Here is a 25293-nt window from a genome sequence, read left to right as displayed (position 1 = left end):
GCATTTGCATCATGAATATGCATAATACCATGCTCATTATCATGGGTAGTGAAAAATTTAGAAAACAGAGAGCAAAACAGAGAAAGAATAGAGAAGAACAAGAGGAAGAACAGGGAAAGAAATAGAGAATAATCGAGAAATGTGATGTAAGGAAAGAATCGGAATTTTAAGCAGCGGAGAGAGAAGGGTAGCATAGCGGGTTTACTTACTGAGCAATTAGTGCTCACTCCATTGTTTTTAATGTTTTTGCAGGTAATAGGTGAGTTGCGGTTGCACGGAACATTGTGCAGGGAATGGGTTGGGCTACACTGTCACGTTGCTATTTTGAGTATATTTTGTAAATATTTGTATATAAAGAAAAATTAAATATGGGCCCATACTTTGTTACTCGTATATATGTGTATTTTCTTATATATATTGTTAATGAGATTTATTAATTATTTTACGAGTATACTAGCTAGAAAGAAAGCATTACAAAAGTGAACTAAAGTGAGTTATTTTTAAAAAAATTCATGAATTCATGCATAATCACCATTTTAGAAGCAATTGAGGTACTAGTTGAAAGGTTTTGTGAGGTTTTTGAAAATGGTTTGTTACAACATGGTTTTAAACATTGAACTATTGGTTCTATTTTGTGCTAGGTTTTTGTCCATAATTGTGGTTAGACACTGTTTTGTGTAAATGTCATGTGTTTTAGTGTTTATGCAAGTCTCCCACATACTTTACATGCCCATGGAGCAAAGTTTCATTTATTATCTTGCGTGTGTTAAAAGTGCTTAAATGTTTCTTGATGATTTGGTTTTGATTTGTAGCCTAGTTGACTCGAGTGAGTACGCTCGAGGGGTTTTCTACACCTAATCCCCTATAGCTATCTAGCTTGGGAGCGGTTGGCCTAAAGCTCGTTACACGAGTCCTCTAGAAAGCTTAAGAAGTCAGTACATAGATCATGAGTTTTATAAAAAATAAATAAATAAATAAATAGTATAAGTCTTGACTTGTAGCCTAGTTGGTTCGGGTGAGTAAGTTTGAGGAGTGTTCTACACTTAGTGCCCTATAGCCATCTAGTTTGGGAGTCATTGACCTAAAGCCCATTACATGAACCTTCTAAGAAAACTTAAGAAGTTAAGACAAGAAAAAAAAATAAAAAAATAAAAAAAACAAGTGATGAATGAAAAGAAATTATATGTCAAAATCTTGTGTATAAAATGAGCATTATGTTGCATGTACATAAGTTGGGGAGTTTTGCATGACATTTTAACATTGTGATATGAACATGAAATGTGTGTTTAAGAAGCTTGAATGGAGATAGGCAAATTTTGACAGAAACTTTAGTTCTTTATTTAGGATTGGGTTGTTTACTTGGTATGTTTAAATTCTTCACTTTATCTTTTGATGAATGTCTTGGTTGTTGATAAATATGGTTGTGTATGGTTTTGTGAGAATGTTGAAAAGTTTCTTTTACTTTACTCGAGGATGAGCAAAGAGTAAGTTGGGGAGTGTGTTAGAGTCATGAAAGTGACTCTATTTTAGTGATAAAAAGACCCTATGTGTGATTAAAATGAAATCATATTGAGATCATTAAAGAATTTATGAATTTATTCACGAAAATCGCTTTCTAATATTTTTCTTATAAATTTAACATGTTTGGAATGATTTTGGAAAGGGTATGAGTTGATATTAGGTTGTAGTTTATGGATTAGGGGTGATTTTGTCTCATTTATACTGTTTAGGGGGTAAACTGTCATATTTATAAGGGTTGATTTTGTCACTTTTCAATCATGCAAGGACCAAGTGATATTATCCACTTTGTGTATAAAAGAACGCGAAGGGTCGTGTTACAGGGGAGCATCGTTCACCCATCCACAATCTTTTCCGGCGACTCTTCCTCTCCCATTTTCGGTGAGCTCCAGCAACCTTTCATCTTCCATTTGCACCGATCTTCATCAGCAGTCAACACCACCACGATCACATTTTTGCCGTCGCGACTCTTCGCATTCTAGTCGTGATTTCTCTGATTTTCGACGAACTCCGACAATGTTGCACTTCCCTGGTGGTTGATCTTCCTTCCCCATGGTCGAATCTATCCATTCCAAGCTTCAGCTGTCATTAAAACCACCGGAATCTGCGATCCCGCAATCGCAACTCTTCACCTTCCAGCCGCGATCTCTCCTATTTTTGGCGACCTTTCATCTCCTTAGGACCTGATCTAAACTCCCCATCACCTGAGCTTTCCATTGGCACCTTCGGATCCCATTTTCGCCACCATTGGCCGGAAGACCTGCCGAAAAATTAACATTTTTCGGTGAGTTAGACTGTTCGTATTTTAGGCTATCCGTTGGTCGTTTTCACTCCTTCTTCACATCATATCGTTGTCGGTTACTTCCTCTCTGCCATGATTAGCTTTGTTTCCACCGCTTCAACCTCCGTCGACACCACCATGTGCGGCTGAGTTCCCGGTTGTCTGTTACAGCATAGGCGAGATCGAGATTGACTCCACGGCTCTGCTCATCAGCTCTCGACTAGTTGGATGAGCCCGATTGTAGGACATTTGGTAGTATTGTGTTTCGAATTATATTTGTTTTCATTTCATGTTTGATTTCGATACTTTAATATGGTTTGAGCATAATTTGTGATGAATATTGTTGTCCATTGTGATTTAATGTTTTCATAGAACTCGTTGAATGATAAACGTTGGTTTGAAATAATTAAATGATGAATATTGCTTTTCATTACTTCGCATCGATTGTAATTGAGTTGTGTTAAAATTTAATTTCATTTCTACTGTTGTTGCGCTTATTGTGAAGTTGGTTGATTGAAAGATACGTGTTGACAAATTATATTTGTTAATTGCGTACCAACTAGTGGTATTGTCTTGTAGCATTTATCGGCGTTCAATGATAGTCTTTAACCAATCGAACTTGAGTGATCGGGTGAGACAGGATAGATTATACCTAGAGTGTCGGAAAGCCATTTCGTTGATTTACCTTGCCTTTTAGGTTTAGGGGATTGTAAAGTGTGGAGGAGAATTGTGTGAGTTGGTCTCGTGTCGAACCAAAACCGTAACAGCAACGTTTTTATTAGAAAGTCTTCATTAGTTTTAATTTCACGCGTTTATTATTTGCATTTAGTTTGTTTAATTTAATTAATCAAAATTACCAATTTCATTTCCGCTACTCAAAATACATTAGGTTGTTAGTGTTGCTCTCTGTAGATTCGACTTTGCTTACCGCTAACTACGGTATTTAGGTTTAATTTTGTGTCTGTGACAACCAGTTCAACAAGTTGTCAAAAAGTGATGATGCTCAGAAGGTTGATGAAGGTTTGTACAGAAGCTTGATGAAGGATTGTACAGAAGCTTGATAGGTTGTCTGTTATACTTGACAGCAACTAGACCAGACTTGATGTATGCCACAAGTCTGCTGTCCAAATTTATGCGCGAACCAACCGAGACTCACTTCAGGACTGCAAAAGGGGTGCTGAGATATGTGAAGGGCAGTACTGATTTTGGGGTGTGGTTCAGGAGATCAGAAGAATTCAAGTTGATTGGTTTTTCTGATAGTGACTGGGCTGGTTCAACAGATGATATGAGGAGCACTTCAGGAGATGCATTTTTCCTAAATCATGGTGCTATCTGTTGGCTTTCCAGGAAGCAAGAAACCGTGGCTCAATCCACAGCAGAAGCAGATTATATATCTACTGCTACTGCTATGAATCAAGCCATTTGGCTGAGGATGATTCTTGAAGACTTGAAGCTGAAGCAGATCAAGCCTACTGCCATCATGTGTGACAACCAATCTGCGGTAGCTATGGCCAAAAATCCAGTGCATCATGGACGTACAAAACATATCAAAATAAAGTTTCATGCAGTGAGAGAGGCTGAACAAAATGGTGAAGTGGAACTGATGCACTGCAGGGGTGAATTACAAGTGGCTGACATTATGACTAAAGCTGTCTCCAAAGCAAAGTTTTAAGAATTCAGATTCAGACTTGGTGTTTCCAGCCAACTATCAAGGAGGAGTGTTAAATTCTGATAATTAGCTGGAAATGTAGCAATTTTTCAGCTTGGTTTTGAACATGTTCTGGCACCAAATAGAAATGCAATCTGCCGTCTGTCATTTTGTGAGGCAGCCTAGTTTAATTCATTTTGTAATGCTTAGATTTGTACTGCCAGGTTATATGGGATGTGTTTGTAATGGTTGTTGTTAGTTGGTATTAATGGATGGCTTTAGATTAATGTAGGATAAAATATGTGTGCAAAGTTGGTGTCAACAGTAAATTTCTGCTTTATTAGTTATGCTGTAATCTCAGTTGGTAATGCAGTAAGATAACACCCTTCATTTTTACAAGTTGCTCTTTTTCTTTTCTTTGTCTTCTCCGGTGTAAGCAACAAGAAGTTTATCCAAGCCATTTCTCTGAACATTTTTCCTAAGGATTCCTCTTATCTTCTCTTACTGTTCTATGTATCTTCGTTGTGAATTCTGTTATTTATCAATGCACTTCTTGGACCTAAAAAACAGCGTAATAAAGTACAAAGGCAATAGATCTGCAGTAAGAACCACGAAAATTGATATAAGCTAGGGGTGAAGTCATAAGAAGTAGAACTACATTCATAAAAGTTAGGAAGTTAATTCATTGAAATAAGGACTCAAATTAATTAAGTAACCATATAATGTAATGACTTCTTCCTAACGAATTATTTTATATCATCAAAGAAAAAGACCATTGGAAGTTAAAGAATTTTGGCGCAAAGACTGAAATAGAGAAAGAAAGTTAAAGATTTATAATATTTCATATGGAAGAAACATAACTCGCATCAGTTATTAGACAAATCTCCTTCACTGTCAATACAAGAAAGGACAAAAAAATTCCTTTCGGATTTACAAGATTAAAAATTATGAATAAAATTACAGCAAATAAGTAAACTGTGTAATCTGTTTTTAGTCAGTAAGTCCACAAAGTCATTGCTATCAAAAACAAAAAAAAAAAATTCAATAGCCAAATATAAGTGTTTGCTGGTGACCTTGTCCTTGAGTAAGAGAAGATGATGCCAAATGGTAACATGTTGCAATAGAAATGAGTAAAGCCTTCTCTAATTCTGCAGGCATGTGTCCTCGGACCAATGAAATGACATACTTTAAGGGGTACTATCACAAGGCAATGTGATACCTCCATGAGTTGGACGACCAAACTCTTTTTCAGACATTCTCAAGAGCTCTATGAAGACATTTTGGCTGAGATATTCCAAGGGAACCATGAACCTTTTCTCATCAGTTGTATACACAACAAAATGGCCTTTATCAGCAACTAAACTTCTTGGATACAAGATTCTCCTACGCTTTGCATAAGCCATTCTTTGCCACTTCCTTGCCCGTTCAATAAGCCTTTTTGGGCTGATCATGATTGGAAATCCGACTTAGACCTTTAACAAACTGCATGTTCCACTGATTTTGTAAAAGTCTGATATGCATTCCAGATTGTAAGGGATGTTCTGATGTAGTAGTTGTTAGTTGATATTAAGTCTGTGGCTTTAGATTAATTTAAGTTATTATATGTAAGTAGGTATAAAACAGTGTAATACTTTGCTTTATTAGCTGTAATGAAAACGTGTTTTGCAATTCAGAAAACACTGAACTTTCTCATTCAAATTGAGCTCTCTTTCTTTTCTTAGTTATCTCCAGTGCACAACCAGTAACAACTTCTTCCTAAAGATTAATATTATATCCCAGAAACTAAATTTAGATCAAGATCATTAGGAGTTAAGAATCTTGTTGCGAAGAGTGAAATAGAAAAAGATTATGGAGGGAACATAACTAAAATCAGTTATTCAAGTCATACNCCTTCATTTCATTTCTATATCGAACAAATTCTCAATGTTTTGCTAAATTTCTCTCGCTATCCCTCAATTTAAAATAAACCTATTTGACTATGATAAACCAGTGAAGAAGCTTTATAAGCTTCTAACTGTTCATTTTCTAACCGAAATAAACACAATATTCGAGTTTTTATTTCAACCGACGAAATGTAGCTACTTCCTTTCTCAAAACAGTAAAAAAATAAACTTCAATTTAAAATCAAATTTTACATTTTCTAACTCATTTCCTACGGTTTCTCGGCAACCAAACAGAAATAAAACCACTTTCTCGAGAAAACAAATAAAAAGAAAAAAATTGGTTTTCGATTAGGCTAGAGTTTGAGGTTTGAAGAAGATACCTGGAGCGAAGCAGAGAGCGAGAAAGTTTCATCATTTTTAGAGAGAGAGGATTAGGGTTTTAAAGAGAGAGTGAAACTGAGAGGTTTAAGGGCAGACTGGCAGTGTTCGATAAAAAGAGGGAGTGGCAGGGACAGGGTGCACGTATACTCTGTGTAACCGTGCGTAGGTTGTGACATGTGTTGAGTGGGTTTTTTTTGGGGTTTTAATTATTTGGAATTATTGATAATGGAGGGAAAGGAGAGAAATCCGCTGCGTGCGTCCCTATGTTTAGAAGATAATCGAGATCGTTAAAAATGAAATGAAATCATATAATCAGACGGCAACGTGTTAATTTTGGACTCGGTATAGATTTACGGGTTAATAAAAAAATAATTCTACGTTCAATGCTTTAATCTTCGTTTGTTTTAATATTTTTACACTATCTTATTTCTATAATTCTGAAAATACATATTTTTTTTCTATTTTAAAAATCATATTCTATTTTATTCAACTACTTTCAAAACTCTAGATTTGTTAATTTAACTAAACACTTTCAAAAAAAATGTTTAGAAATTGATAAAAACACCTCCACCCATCCACATTTGTCAGACTTCGACCACCACCACCAAAAGGTGGCCAGAATCTGGTATAATGACACACTACCGACTAGATCTGGTTGGTAGCGTGCTGATATAGCATTTTTTCGGCCAGATCCACGGTGAATCTAGCTAGAAAAAGTTAGATCTATGGGCAAAGAACTGGTCATTGACGGCGATATCTAACCAGATCTTTGGCCGTCGTTGACGACCAAACGCGGCCAGATCTGGCCATTAATGGCCAAATCTAGCCGTGGATTTGGCCGAAAAAGGCCATCTCAGAGCACAATTGGCCAGATCCAACCAGTCGTGCACCAATATAGCGACTCCGGCCACCCTCCTGCGGTTGTGGCCAACTATCGGTATCTAATGGGTGGGTGGGGGTGTTTTTATAATTTTTAATGTTTTTATTATAAGGGTGTTTAGAAATTAACAAACCTAGGGGGTGTTTTTGTTAATTTTGAAATCTTACCTCGTTATTACCACCTAACTCTTACTTTTTCAAAAATACTATCCAAAATATTAAAAGAAACGCACCCTTAATTGAATAACAAAACTTTCACCTAAGGTTGCAATAAAAAAAAATAGAGTAATGCTAGGTTCACAATCCAATTTCACAACATTTGACATAACAACTCATTATTGGTTAACTCGCAAAATGGGTCATGCTTGCTTGTATGAATCTTATCTGTCCATTTGCAAGTTACCCAATGATGAACTGTCATATCGGAAGTTGTAAGAGAAGGTTATGGATCTAATTATTAAAAAAATAATCTCCTTACTATTAAGTTTTTGTGTTAAAATAAAGAGCTAATGACGATACTGCCCCGAGATATGATACAATAACAAAAATCTCTTTGAAGTTTTCGAAATAACAAAAATTCCTTTACCATTAATGGATTGTTAGTGAGTCGTTAAAACTTATATATTATAAGTTAGTAAATATTTTTAAATTGTCCTCTTACTGTTTATTTTAACATATAAAATTTAACTGCAGAGGATTTTTATTATTATATCATACTTGAGAGGGATTAATGTCATTCACTCACTGTCATTAATTTTAGAGTTAATGACATTAATCCTCTTGAGATATGATATAATAACAAAAATTCTCTTGAGATGTCCGAATTAGCAGAAATCTTCATGTCGTTAATAAATTGTCAATAAATTGTTAAAATTTACACTGAATTAGTAAATATTATCAAATTGTCTTTTTATAGTTTATTTTTGTTAATAGATCATATCTCAAGGATTAATATCATTAACTCTAAGAAATATTGTAAAAGTGTCTGCCATTTTTAAGAATCATGTCTCTTACGTAATTAAGTGGAAGTTTTTCAATATTGTGAATTGTGATAAACATTTCAATAGTATTTAGGGATCGTCAATCCTCTATTGATGTAGTCAATGTACAGACAAAAATACCTTTTACTATTTCACTTAATGATTTTCTTAATGAGACGTCATAGCGAAATTAAAGATTATATTTTAAAAAAGCTATAAAATATTTAATTTAATAACTACTAATCATATTAATTGTAAAAATACATGTAAAAAAGAAATTATTCTCCCACAACACAAAAAAGAGAGGGTCTCAATCAAGAATCAAGATATTATTGGAATGTATGGCAATAATTTATTAAAATAAATAAAATAAAAAACCGGGCTCCATACATAAACTATTCTTCAACTTGGTGATTTGTGAGTGGTGACTAGGGGTGGAAAAAACCGGTTAACCAAACCGGTTAACCAAAAACTTGAACCGAACCGGTTTTCGGTTTAAAAAAATAATTGAACCGAAACCGGTCCGGTTTCAGTTAAAAACCGATTATGAACCGAACCGAAAATTCGGTTCGGTTAACCGGTTTTAAACCGGTTAAATATTGGGTTGCATTATTTAGCCCAATTATGAATTATGGGCTGCTTTTTTCGGCCCAATTTGGTCGGCACACTTCATTTGGCCCATTTTTTTTTCCAATTTTTTTTTTTACTTAGAATTAAAATTATGCTTTACCAAACGATGAAGGAGAAGGAGGCTGAAGTCCAATGATGGTGTTCTGTTCTCGCTTCTTATCCAAATCTAAACAGAAAAGCTGTGAAAGAGAAGAAATGGAGAAGACGAAAAAGAAAAAAAAAACAGAAAAGTGAAAGGAGAAGAAGACGAAAAAGAAAAAGAAAAGTGGAGAAGGAGACGAAGAGAAGAAGACGAAAAAGAAAGAGAAATTGGTGAAGGAGAGGAAGAGAAGAAGACGAAAATGTGAAGAAAAACTGAAAAAAGACAGAGAAAGAAGTGAAAGGAGAAAGAAGAAGAAGAAAGAAAATAGTGAAAGAAAAGAAGTATTTGCGTGAGAACCAAACCCAAGAAAATGTGCAGAGTAGCAGACTGCAGTCTGCGTAGCTAATACCAAGAAAAAGGGGGGGAAAAAATAAGGGATTTTTTTATGTTTTTATTTTTTTTAAAACCGGTTTTCAAAACCGGTTCGGTTAACCGGTTTAATATTATCCTTAAACCGTTAACCGAACCGAAAATTCGGTTTAATTATTTTTGAAAACTGCAACCGAACCGGTTGATTTGAAAAATCGGTTTTTTGATTCGGTTTCGGTCCGATTTTTCGGTTCGGTTTGGTTTTCGGTTTTTTTTTTCCAGCCCTAATGGTGACTAAATCTACCATACTGCTGTTTTGACGAGTGAACACACAAGACAATGACAAGCAGCCAATGGACATTAATGGCCGTCTTGGGAAGCAAGGCAAATTCATCCATCTCTTTTGAAAACGATAAAATTTTGCGGCTAGGGTCCTTTTTGTCAAAAGATGGCGGACGCATAAGCCCAAAAGTCATATAATACTGTATTGATATGGAGGACATGCCCGTTCTCCGCCATTATTCCTTTATAGATTATTGGAGTGGCCAATTCAAGCTCATGGAAGAAATATCATGGTTATTCATCCTTCCAGCGTCAGGCTTGCTTTTTTTTCTTATTCTGAAGAGTTTTCTATTGAAACAAACACGATATAAGAATCAACCTCCAACCCCAACGTCACTTCCCATTATTGGCCATCTCCATCTAGTGAAAGAACCCATCCATAGATCATTACAGCTGCTATCAAACAAATATGGTCCAATCGTAAATCTTTTCTTAGGAAACCGACGTGTGCTACTCATATCCTCTCCATCTGCCGCCGAAGAATGCTTTTCTAAAAATGATATTCTCTTTGCCAATAGGCCTCGTCTTATTTCTGGCAAGTACTTAAACTATGACTACACGGCAATGGGCGCTGCCACTTAAGGTCCTCTTTGGAGCAATCTACGCCGAATTGCTGCACTTGACATCTTCTCAACGAATCGGCTGAACATGTTTTTGGGAATTAGAAAGGATGAGGTTAGATTCTTACTTAAAAATCTTTATCACAGTTCATGCCAAAGTTTCACCAAAGTGGAGATGAAGTCAAAGTTATCAGAACTGTCTTTTAACATCATTATGAGGATGGTTTCTGGGAAAAGATATTTTGGGGAAGAAGTTGATGATCCAGAGGAGTCTAAACGCGTTCTAAAAATCGTAAGGGACATTTTTGATGCCAGTGGAGCATCAAATCCAGGAGATTTCTTACCTTTTTTACGATGGGTGGATTACAAGAGCTACAAAAAAAGAATAATAAGACTGCATAAAAATTCTGATAGGTTCATGCAGAGTTTGATTGATGAGCATCGAAACACAAGGAATTCTTCAGGTGAAGGAGGAAGAATTAAGACGATAATCGATTCTATGCTGTCTTTACAAGACTCCGAACCTGAATACTACACTGATGAAATTATTAAAGGCATGATAATGGTATGTCTTATCTTTTCTGTTTCTACTTAGATAGACTTTGATAAGTAAACTGGTGTCTTCCTCAAGCATGACACAAAGAAAATGGAACCTTTACATGGTACTGCACCTATAAAGACTTTCTGTTGTTCTTATCTTGTTAAATTTATCAATTCTTCAGTCACTTTCCAGGATTGAATCTTAAATTGTATATGCTTTAGTAATCAAAATTAAAATCGACATTTTACTGCATTAATAGAGCTTAAGTGCTGGTAATTCTAACAGACACTGCTAGTTGCGGGAACAGACACAACCTCGGTGACTGCAGAATGGGCTATGTCACTTCTCCTCAACCATCATGTTGTGCTAAAGAAAGCTAGAGCTGAGCTTGACCATCATGTTGGTCATGATCGTTTAGCAGAAGAACCTGATTTGGTCAAGTTGCCTTACCTCCAGTGCATAATCAATGAAACTCTTCGGCTTTTTCCAGCAGCACCACTTCTAGTCCCACATGAATCATCCGATTACTGCACAATTGGAGGGTATGATATACCACCATCAACAATGTTGATCGTTAATGCATGGACCATTCATAAAGATCCCAAGGTGTGGGAGGACCCTGAAAGTTTCAGACCAGAGAGATTTGAAGGATTGGAAGGTGAAGTTGAGGCATATAAATTCATACCATTTGGTCAAGGAAGAAGATCCTGCCCTGGAGCTGGCCTTGCCAATAGAGTAATGGGATTAGCATTAGCCACTTTAATTCAGTGCTTTGAGTGGGAGAGAATTAGTGAAGAGGAAGTGGACTTGACAGAAGGAACAGGTCTTACAATGCCTAAAGTCAAGCCATTAGAGGATATGTGCAAAGCTCGAGAGTGCATGTTAAATGTCCTTACAAAGCTTTGATTATTGCTTTGGGTTTGCTTTTGTATCTTCTTATATATTTGGGGCTTGACAATATTGTAGTCTTCGTTTCCTATGGTATAACTTATGGACTTAATTTAAAGTTTGCCAGTAACTAAGATATATTTTGGAAAAGGTTAAGGCCTTCCATTTCTTATAGTAACGTTGGTGGACGCATTTAATTAATGTTCACTGCACATCTTCTCCTCTCATGTCGGTTCCAGTTCCAGTTCCTAAATCCCAAGAACCGGTACTATGCGGATTCGATTCAGGTTCTTAGGATTTGGGTTGGGTGACCGAGTCCAATCACCCCTATGTGTGTCTAGGAGGAAGTCTTAGGAATTTGTAAATTAAATACCTAACTTTCAAGAGGTTTTACATTGATACCCCTAGAGATAAAAATAAAGAGACCCACGGGCTTTAAAATGAAACACTTATATTCTTATAGTATCATAATACAACACTTGTATCCTTGTAATANAACCCAACAGTTCTTATTACTTTCATTTTCACTCCTAATAAAACTTTTAAAAACTAACAGATTCTCTTGCATAAAAATAAAAATCACAAAAAATATGAAATATATATACTCGGATTAAAAATAGGGTTTTACAAAAATAAAATCTAAACTAACCGTGGGGGCTGTTCCCAAAATCTCATAATTCTATAAGTGTAAAATTTAAATAAATATAAGATATGGACTTTTTTTCAAAAGTTGAGTGGGGACCCTAGTCCCCACAAGTCATTAATTGGATCCGCCACTGCCTCCAACCCCAACTTCACTTCCCATAATTGGCCATCTCCATCTAGTGAAAGAACCCATCCATAGAGCATTACAACTCCTATCAAACAAGTATGGTCCAATCGTAAATCTTTCCTTTGGAAACCGCCGTGTGCTACTCATATCCTCTCCATCTGCCGCCGAAGAATGCTTTTCCAAAAATGATATTCTCTTTGCCAATAGGCCACGTCTTATTGTGGCAAGTACTTACAATATGACTACACGACAATGGGCCCTACCTCTTATGGTCCTCTTTGGCGCAATCTACGCTGTCTTGCTGCACTTGATATCTTCTCAACGAATCGACTTAACATGTTTTTGGGAATTAGAAATGATGAGGTTAAATTCTTACTTAAAAATCTTTATCACAGGTCATGCCAAAGTTTCACCAAAGTGGAGATGAAGTCAAAGCTATCAGAACTGTCTTTTAACATCATTATGAGGATGGTTTCTGGGAAAAGATATTTTGGGGAAGAAGTTGATGATCCAGAGGAGTCTAAACGTGTTCTAGAAATCGTAAGGGAGATTTTTGATGTCAATGGAGCATCAAATCCAGGAGATTTCTTACCTTTTTTAAGATGGGTGGATTACAAGAGCTACAAAAAGAGAACAATAAGACTGCATAAAATATCTGATAGGTTCATGCAGAGTTTGATTGATGAGCATAGAAACACAAGAAATTCTTCAAGTGAAGGAGCAAGAGTTAAGACAATAATCGATTCTATGCTGCCTTTACAAGACTTGAACCTGGATACTACACTGATGAAATTATCGAAGGCATGATAATGGTATGTCTTAACTTCTCTGTTTCTACTTAAACAGTTAGATAGACTTAGATAAGTAAACTGGTGTCTTCCTCAAGCATGACATAAAGAAAATGGAATCTTTACATGGCACCGCACCTATAAAGAGTTTCTGTTGTTTTGACGTTGTTAAATTAGAATCCTCAAAACATAGAGAAATACTACTATTCTTTAAAACAGGGGAATTATGTAAAATTTTCTACTTGATGAGATGTTAGCCATAACTCGTATGTACCACAATTTATCAATTCTTCAGTCACTTTCCAGGATTGAATCTTAAATTGTATATGGTTTAGGAATCAAAATTGAAATCCACAGTTTGCTAATTGCTAGTTGGGTGAATTATCACTCTGTCGTATTGGTAATCCTACTAATCACTTTTGACTTCTATGGACTTTTAATTCTATCAGACACTGCTAGTTGCGGGAACAGACACATCCTCGGTGACTGTAGAATGGGCTATGTCACTTCTCCTCAACCATTCTGTTGTGCTAAAGAAAGCCAGAGCTAAGCTTGACCATCATGTTGGTCATGACCGTTTAGCAGAAGAACGTGATTTGGTCAAGTTGCCTTACCTCCAGTGCATATATAATCAATGAAACTCTTTGGTTGTTTCCAGCAGCACCAAGGATGTGTCTGCAGAATGGGCTATGTCACTTCTCCTCAACATCATGTTGTGCTAAAGAAAGCCAGAGCTGAGCTTGACCATCATGTTGGTCATGACCATTTAGCAGAAGAACGCGATTTGGTCAAGTTGCCTTACCTCCAGTGCATATATAATCAATGAAACTCTTTGGTTGTTTCCAGCAGCACCACTTCTAGTGCCACATGAATCATCCGATTACTGCACAATTGGAGGGTACGATGTACCACCATCAACAATGTTGATAGTTAATGCATGGACCATTCATAGAGATCCCAAGGTGTGGGAGGATCCTGAAAGTTTCAAGCCAGAGAGATTTGAAGGATTGGATGGTGAAGTTGAGGCATGTAACTTCATACCATTTGGTCAAGGAAGAAGACCCTGCCTTGGGGCTGGCCTTGCCAATAGAGTAATGGGGTTAGCATTAGCCACTTTAATTCAGTGCTTTAAGTGGGAGAGAATTAATAAAGAGGAAGTGGACTTGACAGAAGGAACTGGTCTTACAATGCCTAAAGTCAAGCCATTAGAGGCTATGTACAAAGCTCGCAAGTACATGTTAAATGTACTTTCAAAGCTTTGATTATTGCTTTGGGTTGCTTTGTATCTTCTTAAATATTTGTAGCTTGACAATGTTGCAGTCTTCGTTTCGAATATTGGAACTTTTGGGCTTCATTAAAAGTTTGCCACTAAGATATATTTTGGAAAAAGGTTGAGGTCTTTCATTTCTAATAGTAACTAAGAATAAAATACTTATATTCTTAAAGTTTTATAATAGAACACTTATACTTTTATAATTGAATGATATCTGCAAAAAGTAACTTTTTAATATTTGGAAGGGTCGTTTGGATCGGGTCAATAAGATAAAGGGTTAATCTCCGTTTATTTTGCAAGATTCTTATGTTTAGTTTGCAAGTAATAAAATATTACGGTAATCTTTTATTGCAAATAGTGTTTACTGTTGGTAATGTGGCGGGTAATCTTATTACCTTGTTAATGGGTGTTATTAAAACATTATTGGGGTCATATGATTTTTCTACCCATTTTGCCCTTAATTAAAAACCATTTCGGACACAATTGCCCTCAAATGTCTACCAAATAACAATTACCCAGCTCCCTACATTTAAGAAATTAGTTAAAACACCCTAACCATAAAAGATTTCAAAAGTTAACAAAATACCCCTAGCCACCCAAGACCATCGCCGGCCGTGACTCACCACCGTCGATGTCAGTCGTTGTAATAGTGCACGACCAATGGAATTTGGCCGGTCATGCGCCAATAAGGCCGTTTCCAGTTATGGATTCCGGTTATGGATCATAGATCCATAACTGGAAACAACCAAATTTGACATTTCTATGGTCGTTTCACGACCAAAGATGTGACCGTGAAATGGCACGGCCAAATATCTAGCCCTTTCATGGCCAGATATGTGGCCGTTTTCTGACCATAAATTTGTGATCCATGGCCATTTCCGGCTTTGCCGACGTACAGCCGACCGTATATAGCAAGTTGTGAGCCATTCTGTTGACTGTTGGTGGTGGTGGCTGGCTGCCGGTAGTGGCTTGGGGTGGGTGGGGGTGATTTTGCTATAAATTAAAGTTTTATATTGCTGGGGTGTTTTAGCAAAATTTCAAATGTAAGGGGTTAAAAGAAATAATTCAAAAAATAATAATAAAAAATACTATTATATTAATATTTAAAAAGGAGGGCAATTTAGTGATCTATATAACATACCCACCTATTTATCCTCCCAACTAAATATATTATTCACCCATTTATTCGAACCAACCAAACACATTTTCTAAACATTTTCAGTAATCTTTAAGGTGATCTTTCCTTCTGTTAATATAATATACCCCTATAATAAAATATTATATAATCCAAATGCCCCTTGAGAGTAAACGACTTTTTCCCACCCAAGGTTTGCCTTAATGACACTTTTCCACTCAAAAAGTTTCAAAATACCACTTTCCCACCCAAAATTTATATTCCGATCGATCGTCAATCGATTCCAACATCTTTGCGACCCCAAACCACCACGATTCTTTTTCCCAATCATCATTCATCAAAACCACTCAAACCTTACTCTCACCTACCTCGCCAATCGCTGGCAATTGAGCGATTTGTGAAATACATAACCGCCCCTCTCAAGTCAGATTCCAACCAATCTCGACCGCCAAAATCTAACCTACCACCACCAAAAGATTCATTGGCATCCCCTCTTCAAAAGCCCCAACAACCTAGACCGAGTTTGCTCTCCGTTAGCCACTGAATTGGAAAATCTATTCTAGGTAGTAAACAAAATATAAACTTTGGGTGGGACAGTGGTATTTTGAAACTTTTTGGGATGGAAATGTCATTAACGCAAACCTTGGGTGGGAAAAATTACTCATATTTTGATTATGTGACGAATGTTAATTCTTTTTATTATAGAAGAAAAGACAAAATAAGAGTATATTAATCATTGTACCAAGATTTTGTGTTTGAATTAGTTTTTCACAAAGTTAATTATAAAGGGATAAATGTTTCATTATGAAATATGTCTCTCTTTTCTTGCACTAACCTAGGGGGTGTCGATGTAAGAATCTTTGACTTTCACACTTTGGTATTATGAAACAATCAGTTGAAAATCTATCTTTCTCTTAACTACAACAAAAATGTTTGTTGTGTGTGATTTTTCTATTAAGTTCAGAGAAGTCAGAAGTCTGCGAGGATATAGTTCAACCTAGAATCAGTTCGACTCAGCACTTGTCTGACCCAATACAAGCTAGTCGTGACCAACTTTGGCAATTGTTCAACAAATCACAAATAAGCTCAAATCTTGTATATTTCGGATGATAGTGTGATCTTATCGCACAATCATGGGAATATCAGAGTTGCAATATGATTTTGATTGCAATAATTTCTCTCTTTCCTTTATTACAAACTTGTATATAAACTCTCTCCAACAATGAGACAGGGGTTAACAAATTATTTTAGGCAAGCTTATTGTTATTCTTGTAATCCATCAAAAGCAATAAGAGAATCAATGGACGTAGACTCAAATTCTAAATTGTCAAACTATTTTCAAAATCGTTTGTGTTCCTTTACTTTAAACGCATTTTACATTACTTTGCTGGTTTTCATTAAATTATGCACACATGACAAGTTATTCGCAAGTGTACGAAATCGCACAAGTAATAAAGCTCGAGTAAACGAGTGTCGATTCCTAAGAGAACTACTTACCAAGTACCAAACTAATTTATTTTATTACTATTTGATAAAATAGAATTTTAAGAATGATTTAATGAAAAATAGAACAAACTAAAACAAGGGCAGAATTGTATTAATACTCTGATAAAAAGATCAATATGACTAAACCTAGGACATATATTTCATACCAATCTAATCCTATGCATTAACAATTATTGTTAACCTAATTAAGCTTATTCTAAAGGCCAAACTCTCTAGCAATGTTTTAATACCTGACCCGGGGTGAAACCCAACCAAGGGACTAGGTCCCGGGTTGGGCGGTTGAACCTGTCTAACCAGTGGGTCAGACTGGTGCTGACGTCAACATGACTTTGAAAATTATAAATCCTAAAATAAAACAATCAGTATTCTCTGAAACTAATTGCTCATTCTTCCTCATTCTCATAATTAAACTCCCTCACAATAAAACAAACAGTAGCCTACTGCATTCTAATTGCAAAAACCAACAGCCTCCTCCCAAAAACTCAACAACCTTCCCCATTCAAATCCCAAAATCAACCCAAATCGCAAAAACCCAATAGCCTACTCCATTCAAATAAAAAAAAACCCAGCAATCTCCTCCATTTAAATTGCAAAATCAATCTAAATAGCAAAAACCAGTAGCCTCCTTTCAAAAACCTAGCAACCGTCTCCATTCAAATCCCAAAATTTACCCAAATCGTAAAACCCAACAACCTACTCCATTCAAGTCGGAAAAACCCAGCAATAAAATCGATCCAAATAGCAAAAAGCCAAAAACTTGCAGCCTCCTCTCAAAGAATCGAGCAACCTCCTCCATTCAAATCACAAAATTAACCCAAATTGCAAAAACCCAACAGCTTACTCCATTCAAATAAAAAAGAACCTAGCAATCTCCTACATTCAAATCGCAAAATCGACCAAAATCGCAAAAATTAATAGCCTCCTCACAAAAACCCAGCAGCCTGAAGTGAAAATATGAAGAAGTAACGAGATGAAATGAAGAGATCGACAATGGAAGTGATAAAATATGGGTTAGGGCTTGACAAGGAATGAAAAACTGGGGAAAAGCATAAAAGAAACCCACTTTTTGGAATTGAAAACCAGGTATAAAAGTTCACTCGATTTTCTCCCAAAAGCGGTTGGACCGGCGGATTGCTACAGTAAACCGGTCCAACTGCGTGTCAAACTGAGTGGATTAATACTTCTGGTTTTTTAAGCCTGCCCGACCCAGCTCAATGGCTGGGTCCCAGTTGAACCGGTTAAACCGGTGGGGCCGAGCCGAGTTTTAAAACATTGTTCTCTAGTGTTTCACTAACTTTCTCTCGAACAATTAGCAGATTAACTCTTAAGCAACAATCCAAAATATCTCTAAAGTGGATTTAAAAGCTAAGAGATCATTAAGTTCTATGGAATTTACCAAAGCCTCACAGATCCCAATAACTTATCTCTAGTGTTCACTCAATCTATGGTTTTATTACCTTAGACTAATTAGGTTTCATCTCTCGATCTGAACCCAACCCAACTCATGATATCATTCAACTCTTGGATCCAAAAGAATTGAAAGCATTACACACAATAATAAAACTTAGAATTAATGCTTAATTAAAATTAACAACAATAAAATCGACACATATTTATAAATTGGACTACATCTTTAGTCATAGAAAAGAAATTTAGTTTATAATTTCAGTAAAAAAAAACTACTATTGTATTAACAACTATGAGTTCAAGAAAGAAAAATAGAAAAACTTATTTAGTTGGTGAACAAAAACTGCAAGAATTCTAATCTTCAAAATAGTAGCCACTCTTTCTCCTTCTCTAATCTCCCTAAAAACTAATTAAAATCCCTTATTTATAGTGCTAGGGTTTGGAGGTTAATTAGGAAAGAATTAAATGTCTTAAACCATTCAAATTCGGATTCAAAAATTAAAATAACCCAAACAAGTCCGCAATCCATCGTTGTAGTGACAGAAACGATCGTCGTAGCGATCGTTCTTTCTACCCCACGAGTCTGGAATCTTCAAAATTTGGCAAAGTCATCAACATGAGCTTTTTTAGCTCTTTGAATAAGCTTTCCAATGCCACAAGAATCATTGAATTTCGATTTCTATAACTCAAGTTATGATCAAAATATTGAAGTATGCTCATCTTGAAGATTTTCCAAGTTTTAAGTCTCATTTTCAACGTATCATAACTTCCTCATTTTAGTTTTGATTCTTGCACCGTTTATTCCACTCGTTACAAATTCCATTGACATTATTCTTCTTCATTCAAATATTGTTTATAACCTGAAAATAATCAAAATACATCATGATCTCATAAAAGGTATTTATGAAATAATTAACTCAAATTTCACAATAAAAATATATTTTTCCACAAATAATCCAATTGAATCACTAACAAAATATGTATTTTCAAGCTTTTATCAACATATTGGTTCTGATTCCACCAAGGTCATTTGGATCACGTGGGTTTATGCAATTTTTGTATCAACAGATTTAATTTGTCAAAGAAATTAGTTTACTCCAATATATTTTATAATCTAAAAAAACCATTTTTTAAAGATTTTTTAAATAATATTTGAGATAACTATTAGAATAATGATTTTATACATTGCTTTTCATCATAAAAGATGGGTTACTAATTTTTTAAGTTTTGTATCATGTCCACCTTACATAACTTGGAATGGTTGTAGCCCTATCTTATAGGATTTAATTGTGTAATATATTTAATAACTATGATAATGAATAAGTTATTTGATTTTAAAATTATGATAACTTATCCAATTTTGGAGGAAGTTTTAGAGTATTTAAATAAAAAATAAATATAAAATATGCGGTACATGTAATTTACGTAACTTATTTATTAATGAATGTAAATTTGAGGTTAGCCTTATCTAGTAATAAAATGGAAAAGATGAAGGGTCACATCATCACACATCAAAATCAGATTTAACTTATAAGTTAACCCTCCACCTCATTTCACCCACACCCAATTAGACCTCTCTGTGTTCTTCACATCCCTAAATAAAATCAAAATAAATTTCCGAAATCAAAATATTTAATCACTGCCTCTTATCACACACACAACACACAGACACACACTCGATGGAAACAGAAACGGAACGACCTCAAGATCCCCAAAACGACTCCCAACAGGATTCAAAGAAACCCAACCCCAGCAGCCTCGCATTCCGCATATGGCCACCCACCCAACGCACGCGTGACGCGGTCATTGCGCGCCTCATCGAGACCCTCACCACTCCCTCAGTCCTCTCCAAGCGATACGGCTCCATGCCCACAGACGAGGCCGACTCTGCAGCTCGCTTCATCGAGAACGAGGCTTTTTCCGCTGCTGATGCCGAGGCCGCTGCTTCTGCTGAGGTTGACGGAATCGAGGTTCTCCAAGTCTATTCCAAGGAGATCAGCAAACGCATACTGGATTCCGTGAAGTCACGCGCTAGTGCTGCCGGTACTGTCTCCACTGCTGCTTTGGACGACAGTAACAATGGTACGGAAGCCGCGGGAGAGGCGAGTGAGGACGCTGTCTCTTCTGTTGAGATGGAGGCTTGATTTCTCTCCAGAGCTTTCTATTACTAGGTTATGGTATGTTAGGGATTTTCGTTATTGTTTTATGTTTTCGAGGTTGGGATCTGTTTTTGTACTAATAACAACTGATTTATTACCCAATATTATAATTAATTAATTATATTATCATGTGAGCATCTAGGGTTTTAATTTTCTTTTTTTTTTTTTGAATTCTTTTATCTGTGTCAGTTGACGGTGGTTCCAATTTTGTGCATTATTGATTTTCTATGAAATAATGATGTGAGCATTTTATTTTATTTTTTAATTTCTTTGAAGGCCCAATCGTGTTTGCATGTGAGTGTTCCTGTGTGCTCACTCTTACGAAATTAGGATGCAGCGTTGTTGATTATGGATTCTTTGCCTGAGGTATTAGTTAAGAATTGCAGTTTCTGAAATTGTACGTATTTTATTAGGGAAGGAAACAATGGAAGGCTTGAAGCCTTAAAGAAAACTGCCAGAACCCTAGGCAGCCTGAGCTTGATGTTCTGAAATTGAAAATTGGAGTTTCTGAAAGTGTACGTATTTTATTAGGAAAGGAAACAATGGAAGGCTTGAAGCCTTAAAGAAAACTGCCAGAACCCTCGGCAGCCTGAGCTTGATGTTCTGAAAATGAAAAGTTGAGTTTATTTTCTTAGGACTTTTGTTGTTAGTTTGAAAAACGTAATTTTAACTTATATAAATTAGCAGAAAAGTTAATCTTAGAGCTATGCCTTGTGGACACTGATAACGTGTAGATAGTAGATAACCAGGTTGGCTGGGTAAGATATGTGTTAGACCTTGAAGATTTTATAGATTATTATTCAGTTACCGAATCTTCAGTATATATGTGCTTTAAGCATACAAAAGGCATTCATCAAGAAATTTCATACAACTAGAACATTTAGATGCCAAGTTTGATAGTCCTTTCGAAATTGGATGAACTTGTTACATTGATTAACTGCCTCCTTTGGGCAGCGACATCATTGTTCCCTCATTTGCAGCGTTTGTAACATGTGATCTGCTTGAACTGTATTCTTCTACTTATTTCCTCCTATAGACTATTAAAAAATAGATTTTGATATACAAAAATTATTTTTACCTAATTTTAATTTCATGTTAAGCATTTTACTGGTATTTCTTGATCCTCAGCGGTAATTAATTCAAAGGTGTTGTTGGCCAACTATTTGATTGTGTTTAATGATTTCGTTATAGCAGTGGGGTGTATGACTTATCAGGCTTAGATGTGATTAGGAATTACAAGTAGGATGGGTTGTTCAGTCATACTGAAGATTGAATTCCTGGTTTATTACTGAGCCCGTGGCTGTATTCATACCGTGATTGAATATGTGTTATTTTCCACTGAGTTGATGTCATCGGAATTATAAATATTGTGCTTTAGTTTGATGTCTTTAAAATCTTATTATTCTAAGTTTAAAAACATAATCTATCTTTTAATCTTTTCTCCATCTGTTTAGTTTCACTATTAGTAATACCGTTTTTGTTGCCCTTTCACCATATTTCAGCTCATTTTCCGGCCAGATCTTTTTTGCCAAAGCAACATTTTGACTTTGATGACCAAGTTACCCATTTGTGAGATTTGTCTTTTAGGATTTTTAGTTTATATTCTTAGATCTTAAAATTTTATTCTTATAGAAACTGTTGCAACGGTTCCAAGTTTGTAGTGAGTTGATTTGAGATTCAACTCATGTTTTAGCCGAAAGGACCTCAACAGGGTTGATTTTGGGTGTCATTTTTCTGTTTAATTTTGTTCTTTCATTATTTCTTATTACGATCACCATATAAGAATAACCTTCATATAGTTATAAAAAATTTCGGTCCCAATTTGGGCCAATTGTAAATAAGAATAAACTCTACATTGTATTTTTCTAGATCCTGTCTTAAGGAATGTATATTGCAAAAAATATATGCTATGAGTTTGTGTATTAACTTTGGGTGTCATGGTTGATGTTAGAGGAAGAAGAAATTGTATCACTTGAATTGATTGAAGATTACATGGGTTGTGTTATTGTACGATGTATTTATAGAATTTACATTGAGAGAAAATTATTAAAGAGAACGCAAAATTTTAGACTTTTAAGATGACTTTGCATATTCTCAACACTACATAGATATATGTACTAGTTTTTTGAAACTATATCTATCTCTTTTATCAATGTCTATACCTTGGATTTGACATGTTCCGTCAATTAATTATTAATACAGTGCATATTTTACCTTTATACCACTTGCATTAAGGATAACTAAATCAAAATAATAATTTTTGTAGTTACACTTTTATTAAATTATAACCTACTCATAGTAATAAAATTAGTTTGATCTCATTATTATGACTATATAAATATATATGATCTCTTGCAAGTGGAGTGTTTAAATGCCATTAGACATCTTGCTGCTTTGGTTGCCTTTTATTGTTGATCCTAATCAGGATTAGATGGAAGATGTATATTTTTATATGTAGCTCGTACTTCATATGTTCAAATAATTTGACCCATCCATTTCAACTACATTATTTGCCTTTCCTTGATTACTCCATGCTTTTTGGAACAATATGTTTGTGATTGGCTGTACCCATTTTTTGGGAAACAGCAAGCTGTTGGTTGTATCTCAATGTGGTTGGAGATCAAATTATATTGTCACTGATCCGATTTGTACTTTTCCTCATCTTGGTTGATTTGAAATTAATATATATGCATGTTGATTAATGGTGATTTGATTTGAAATTAATTTGGTTTAACTGTGCTTAGATTTTCTTTGCAATATTTCAGAAGTGAGTGAGGAATAAAAAAATTGCTTATTGTATTCTTGTACTAATAATACTTGTGATTTAGTATCGCCTGACTTTCCTGTAGAAGTCCTGAACTTAATAGTTAGTCAATAATATGATGACATCTTATCTTTCAGGTATTCTCCTAATCTGTATTGCCATTTTTTGTATCACTTACTTGGAAGTGTTGATCTCATATTCACATTCTCATAATTTATTAATAGACCTGAATTTTTGGAATGAAAACCTTTACCTTATGGGAGTTAAGTCCAGTACCAGTCGACTTATCTGAAAGAAGTTTAGCCTTTCCCAACTAGTTCCTTATTGGTGTGATAATACTTATGCAAAAGAATAAGTTTCAGCTTTTGTCTCCTTTGATTATGTCCTGGAATGGTGTACATGTGTGTTGTCAGTTTTGTTACCCGTGAATCCGTGATCATGTGTTGAAAATTTCTCCCCCGTGCCAAATCTCTCACGTTGGTGCTCCATGTCTGAATAGAAATGATAGGTGGATGCCTATTGACAGTGCCTGCATGTTCGGTGATGCATAGCTGTTTTAGTTAATGCTATTCACACTTTGTCTTCTAAGAGGTTTTGGCCTTCGAGGAGGGGCCTTATGAGGAGAGAAAAACAATGAATTATTCTTCGGTACATTCAAGGAACATTATTAATTGGTAAAGTTGTTCTTTATCAGCTTCACCTTGTGAAAATTAGATTACCATCTCTTATATTGTTTGACACGAATGTTGATGGTGTAAAGGAAATAATTATTGATTGGATTGTTAGAAAATTGACTACTGATTTGTTTCTTTCCCCTAGTCGTTGAGCTACTATATTGATTCTGTTTTAACATTTTCTCTTACAAGATTTTGATGGCCTTGGCCTTGAGGAAAGTTTGATGCTACAGCCGACGACTGTTTTGATAAACCACTGAGCTCATAGACTAGGCATAAATTAGGGAGAATGTGGCAGGTGGCAAAGAATATTTGTTGTTGGGAATATCAGAAAATTGACCATTAATTTGTTTGTTTTCCGTTATCCTTTTCTGAATGCTTTTAATTGGGAGCAAACTGGTTGGATTGTTGAACAACCAACCGTTGTATTCACATGGAGGTTTTTTCCTTATTTCATTTTGATTAAAAATTTGGAAAATTATATGGTGAGAAAATAAGTATAATGTATAAACATTATCACAAGAAGAATTGTTGATGTATAGAAAGATTTCATGGATTGTCTTGTGGAATGTTTTGAGTGATAGGCTATGACAAAGTTCTGTACCATCCATTCAGCCTTAAATTTGACCATAAAAGGTTGGGAACGTCCCTGTAATAAAATGAGTGGACAGAAGTGTATTCATTAAATGAATGTTTAATCTGTTTTCTTTAATGGATTTCTTCATGGCTTGCGTCAGGAATGAGTTGGATCCTGTGTTTCAATCTCTCAATGGATTCAACTATTGTTTTCACTTTAAATATTTTTATTTTCAGTTTTGACTTTTGAGTGCACCGAAACACCTTTCGGCCTATGGGCTATTAAAAGTTAAGCAAAGGTTCTCGTGTCTTAACTCACTCTTAAACACTCTCCACAGTTTATTTTGTATTAACGAATATATCTATGAGATTAAGTGGAATTAACACCTTTTTCTTAAGGGTGTTATATACCAAGACTAGAAGTGATTATCATTGAGAATTATGTTACCATGAAACAGGGAGCCCTTGAATTTGATATGGATCTAAAGTGAAGTTGAAACCTAATTTAAAGAATAAAATAATCCTTACGCATTTAAAAACCTCGTAGTTAGGATTAGGGGACTGATTGAGATAGGACTAATCCGTATAAATTAAAACAACCCTTGCAAAAGGGGAATAGCCAATTGAGAATTCAACTTTGAGGAATTACCAACAACATTTCTAACATTTCCATGTTTTTCTCCTGCTCTTGTGCACAATCTTGGACCAAAATTGTACTCTAACCCATAAATTCAAAGCTAGTATATCGGCATTTAGA

At 35.4% G+C, this 25293-nt stretch overlaps 1 protein-coding gene and 3 pseudogenes across 1 annotated transcript; 3 read left to right on the top strand and 1 right to left on the bottom strand.

The window, feature by feature from the left end:
• Positions 1 to 4988: 4988 nt before the first annotated feature.
• On the bottom strand, positions 4989 to 5398 carry LOC116141625 (annotated as a pseudogene).
• Positions 5399 to 9709: 4311 nt separating this feature from the next.
• LOC116141521 lies at positions 9710 to 11537 on the top strand (annotated as a pseudogene).
• A 709-nt stretch (positions 11538 to 12246) lies between these two features.
• LOC116141676 lies at positions 12247 to 14304 on the top strand (annotated as a pseudogene).
• A 5621-nt stretch (positions 14305 to 19925) lies between these two features.
• On the top strand, positions 19926 to 20643 carry LOC116141712 (MFP1 attachment factor 1-like). The gene has a single exon (XM_031427195.1). It carries the CDS (start codon positions 20043 to 20045, stop codon positions 20505 to 20507), a length of 465 nt encoding a protein of 154 aa, XP_031283055.1. The 5' UTR covers positions 19926 to 20042; the 3' UTR covers positions 20508 to 20643.
• Positions 20644 to 25293: the final 4650 nt, after the last annotated feature.

The sequence above is a fragment of the Pistacia vera genome, unplaced genomic scaffold, assembly GCF_008641045.1.
Source record: "Pistacia vera cultivar Batoury unplaced genomic scaffold, PisVer_v2 Contig40, whole genome shotgun sequence".
Lineage (NCBI taxonomy): Eukaryota > Viridiplantae > Streptophyta > Magnoliopsida > Sapindales > Anacardiaceae > Pistacia > Pistacia vera.
The sequence above is the reverse complement of the archived record's forward strand: the minus strand, read 5'-3'. Positions and strand labels throughout refer to the sequence as shown.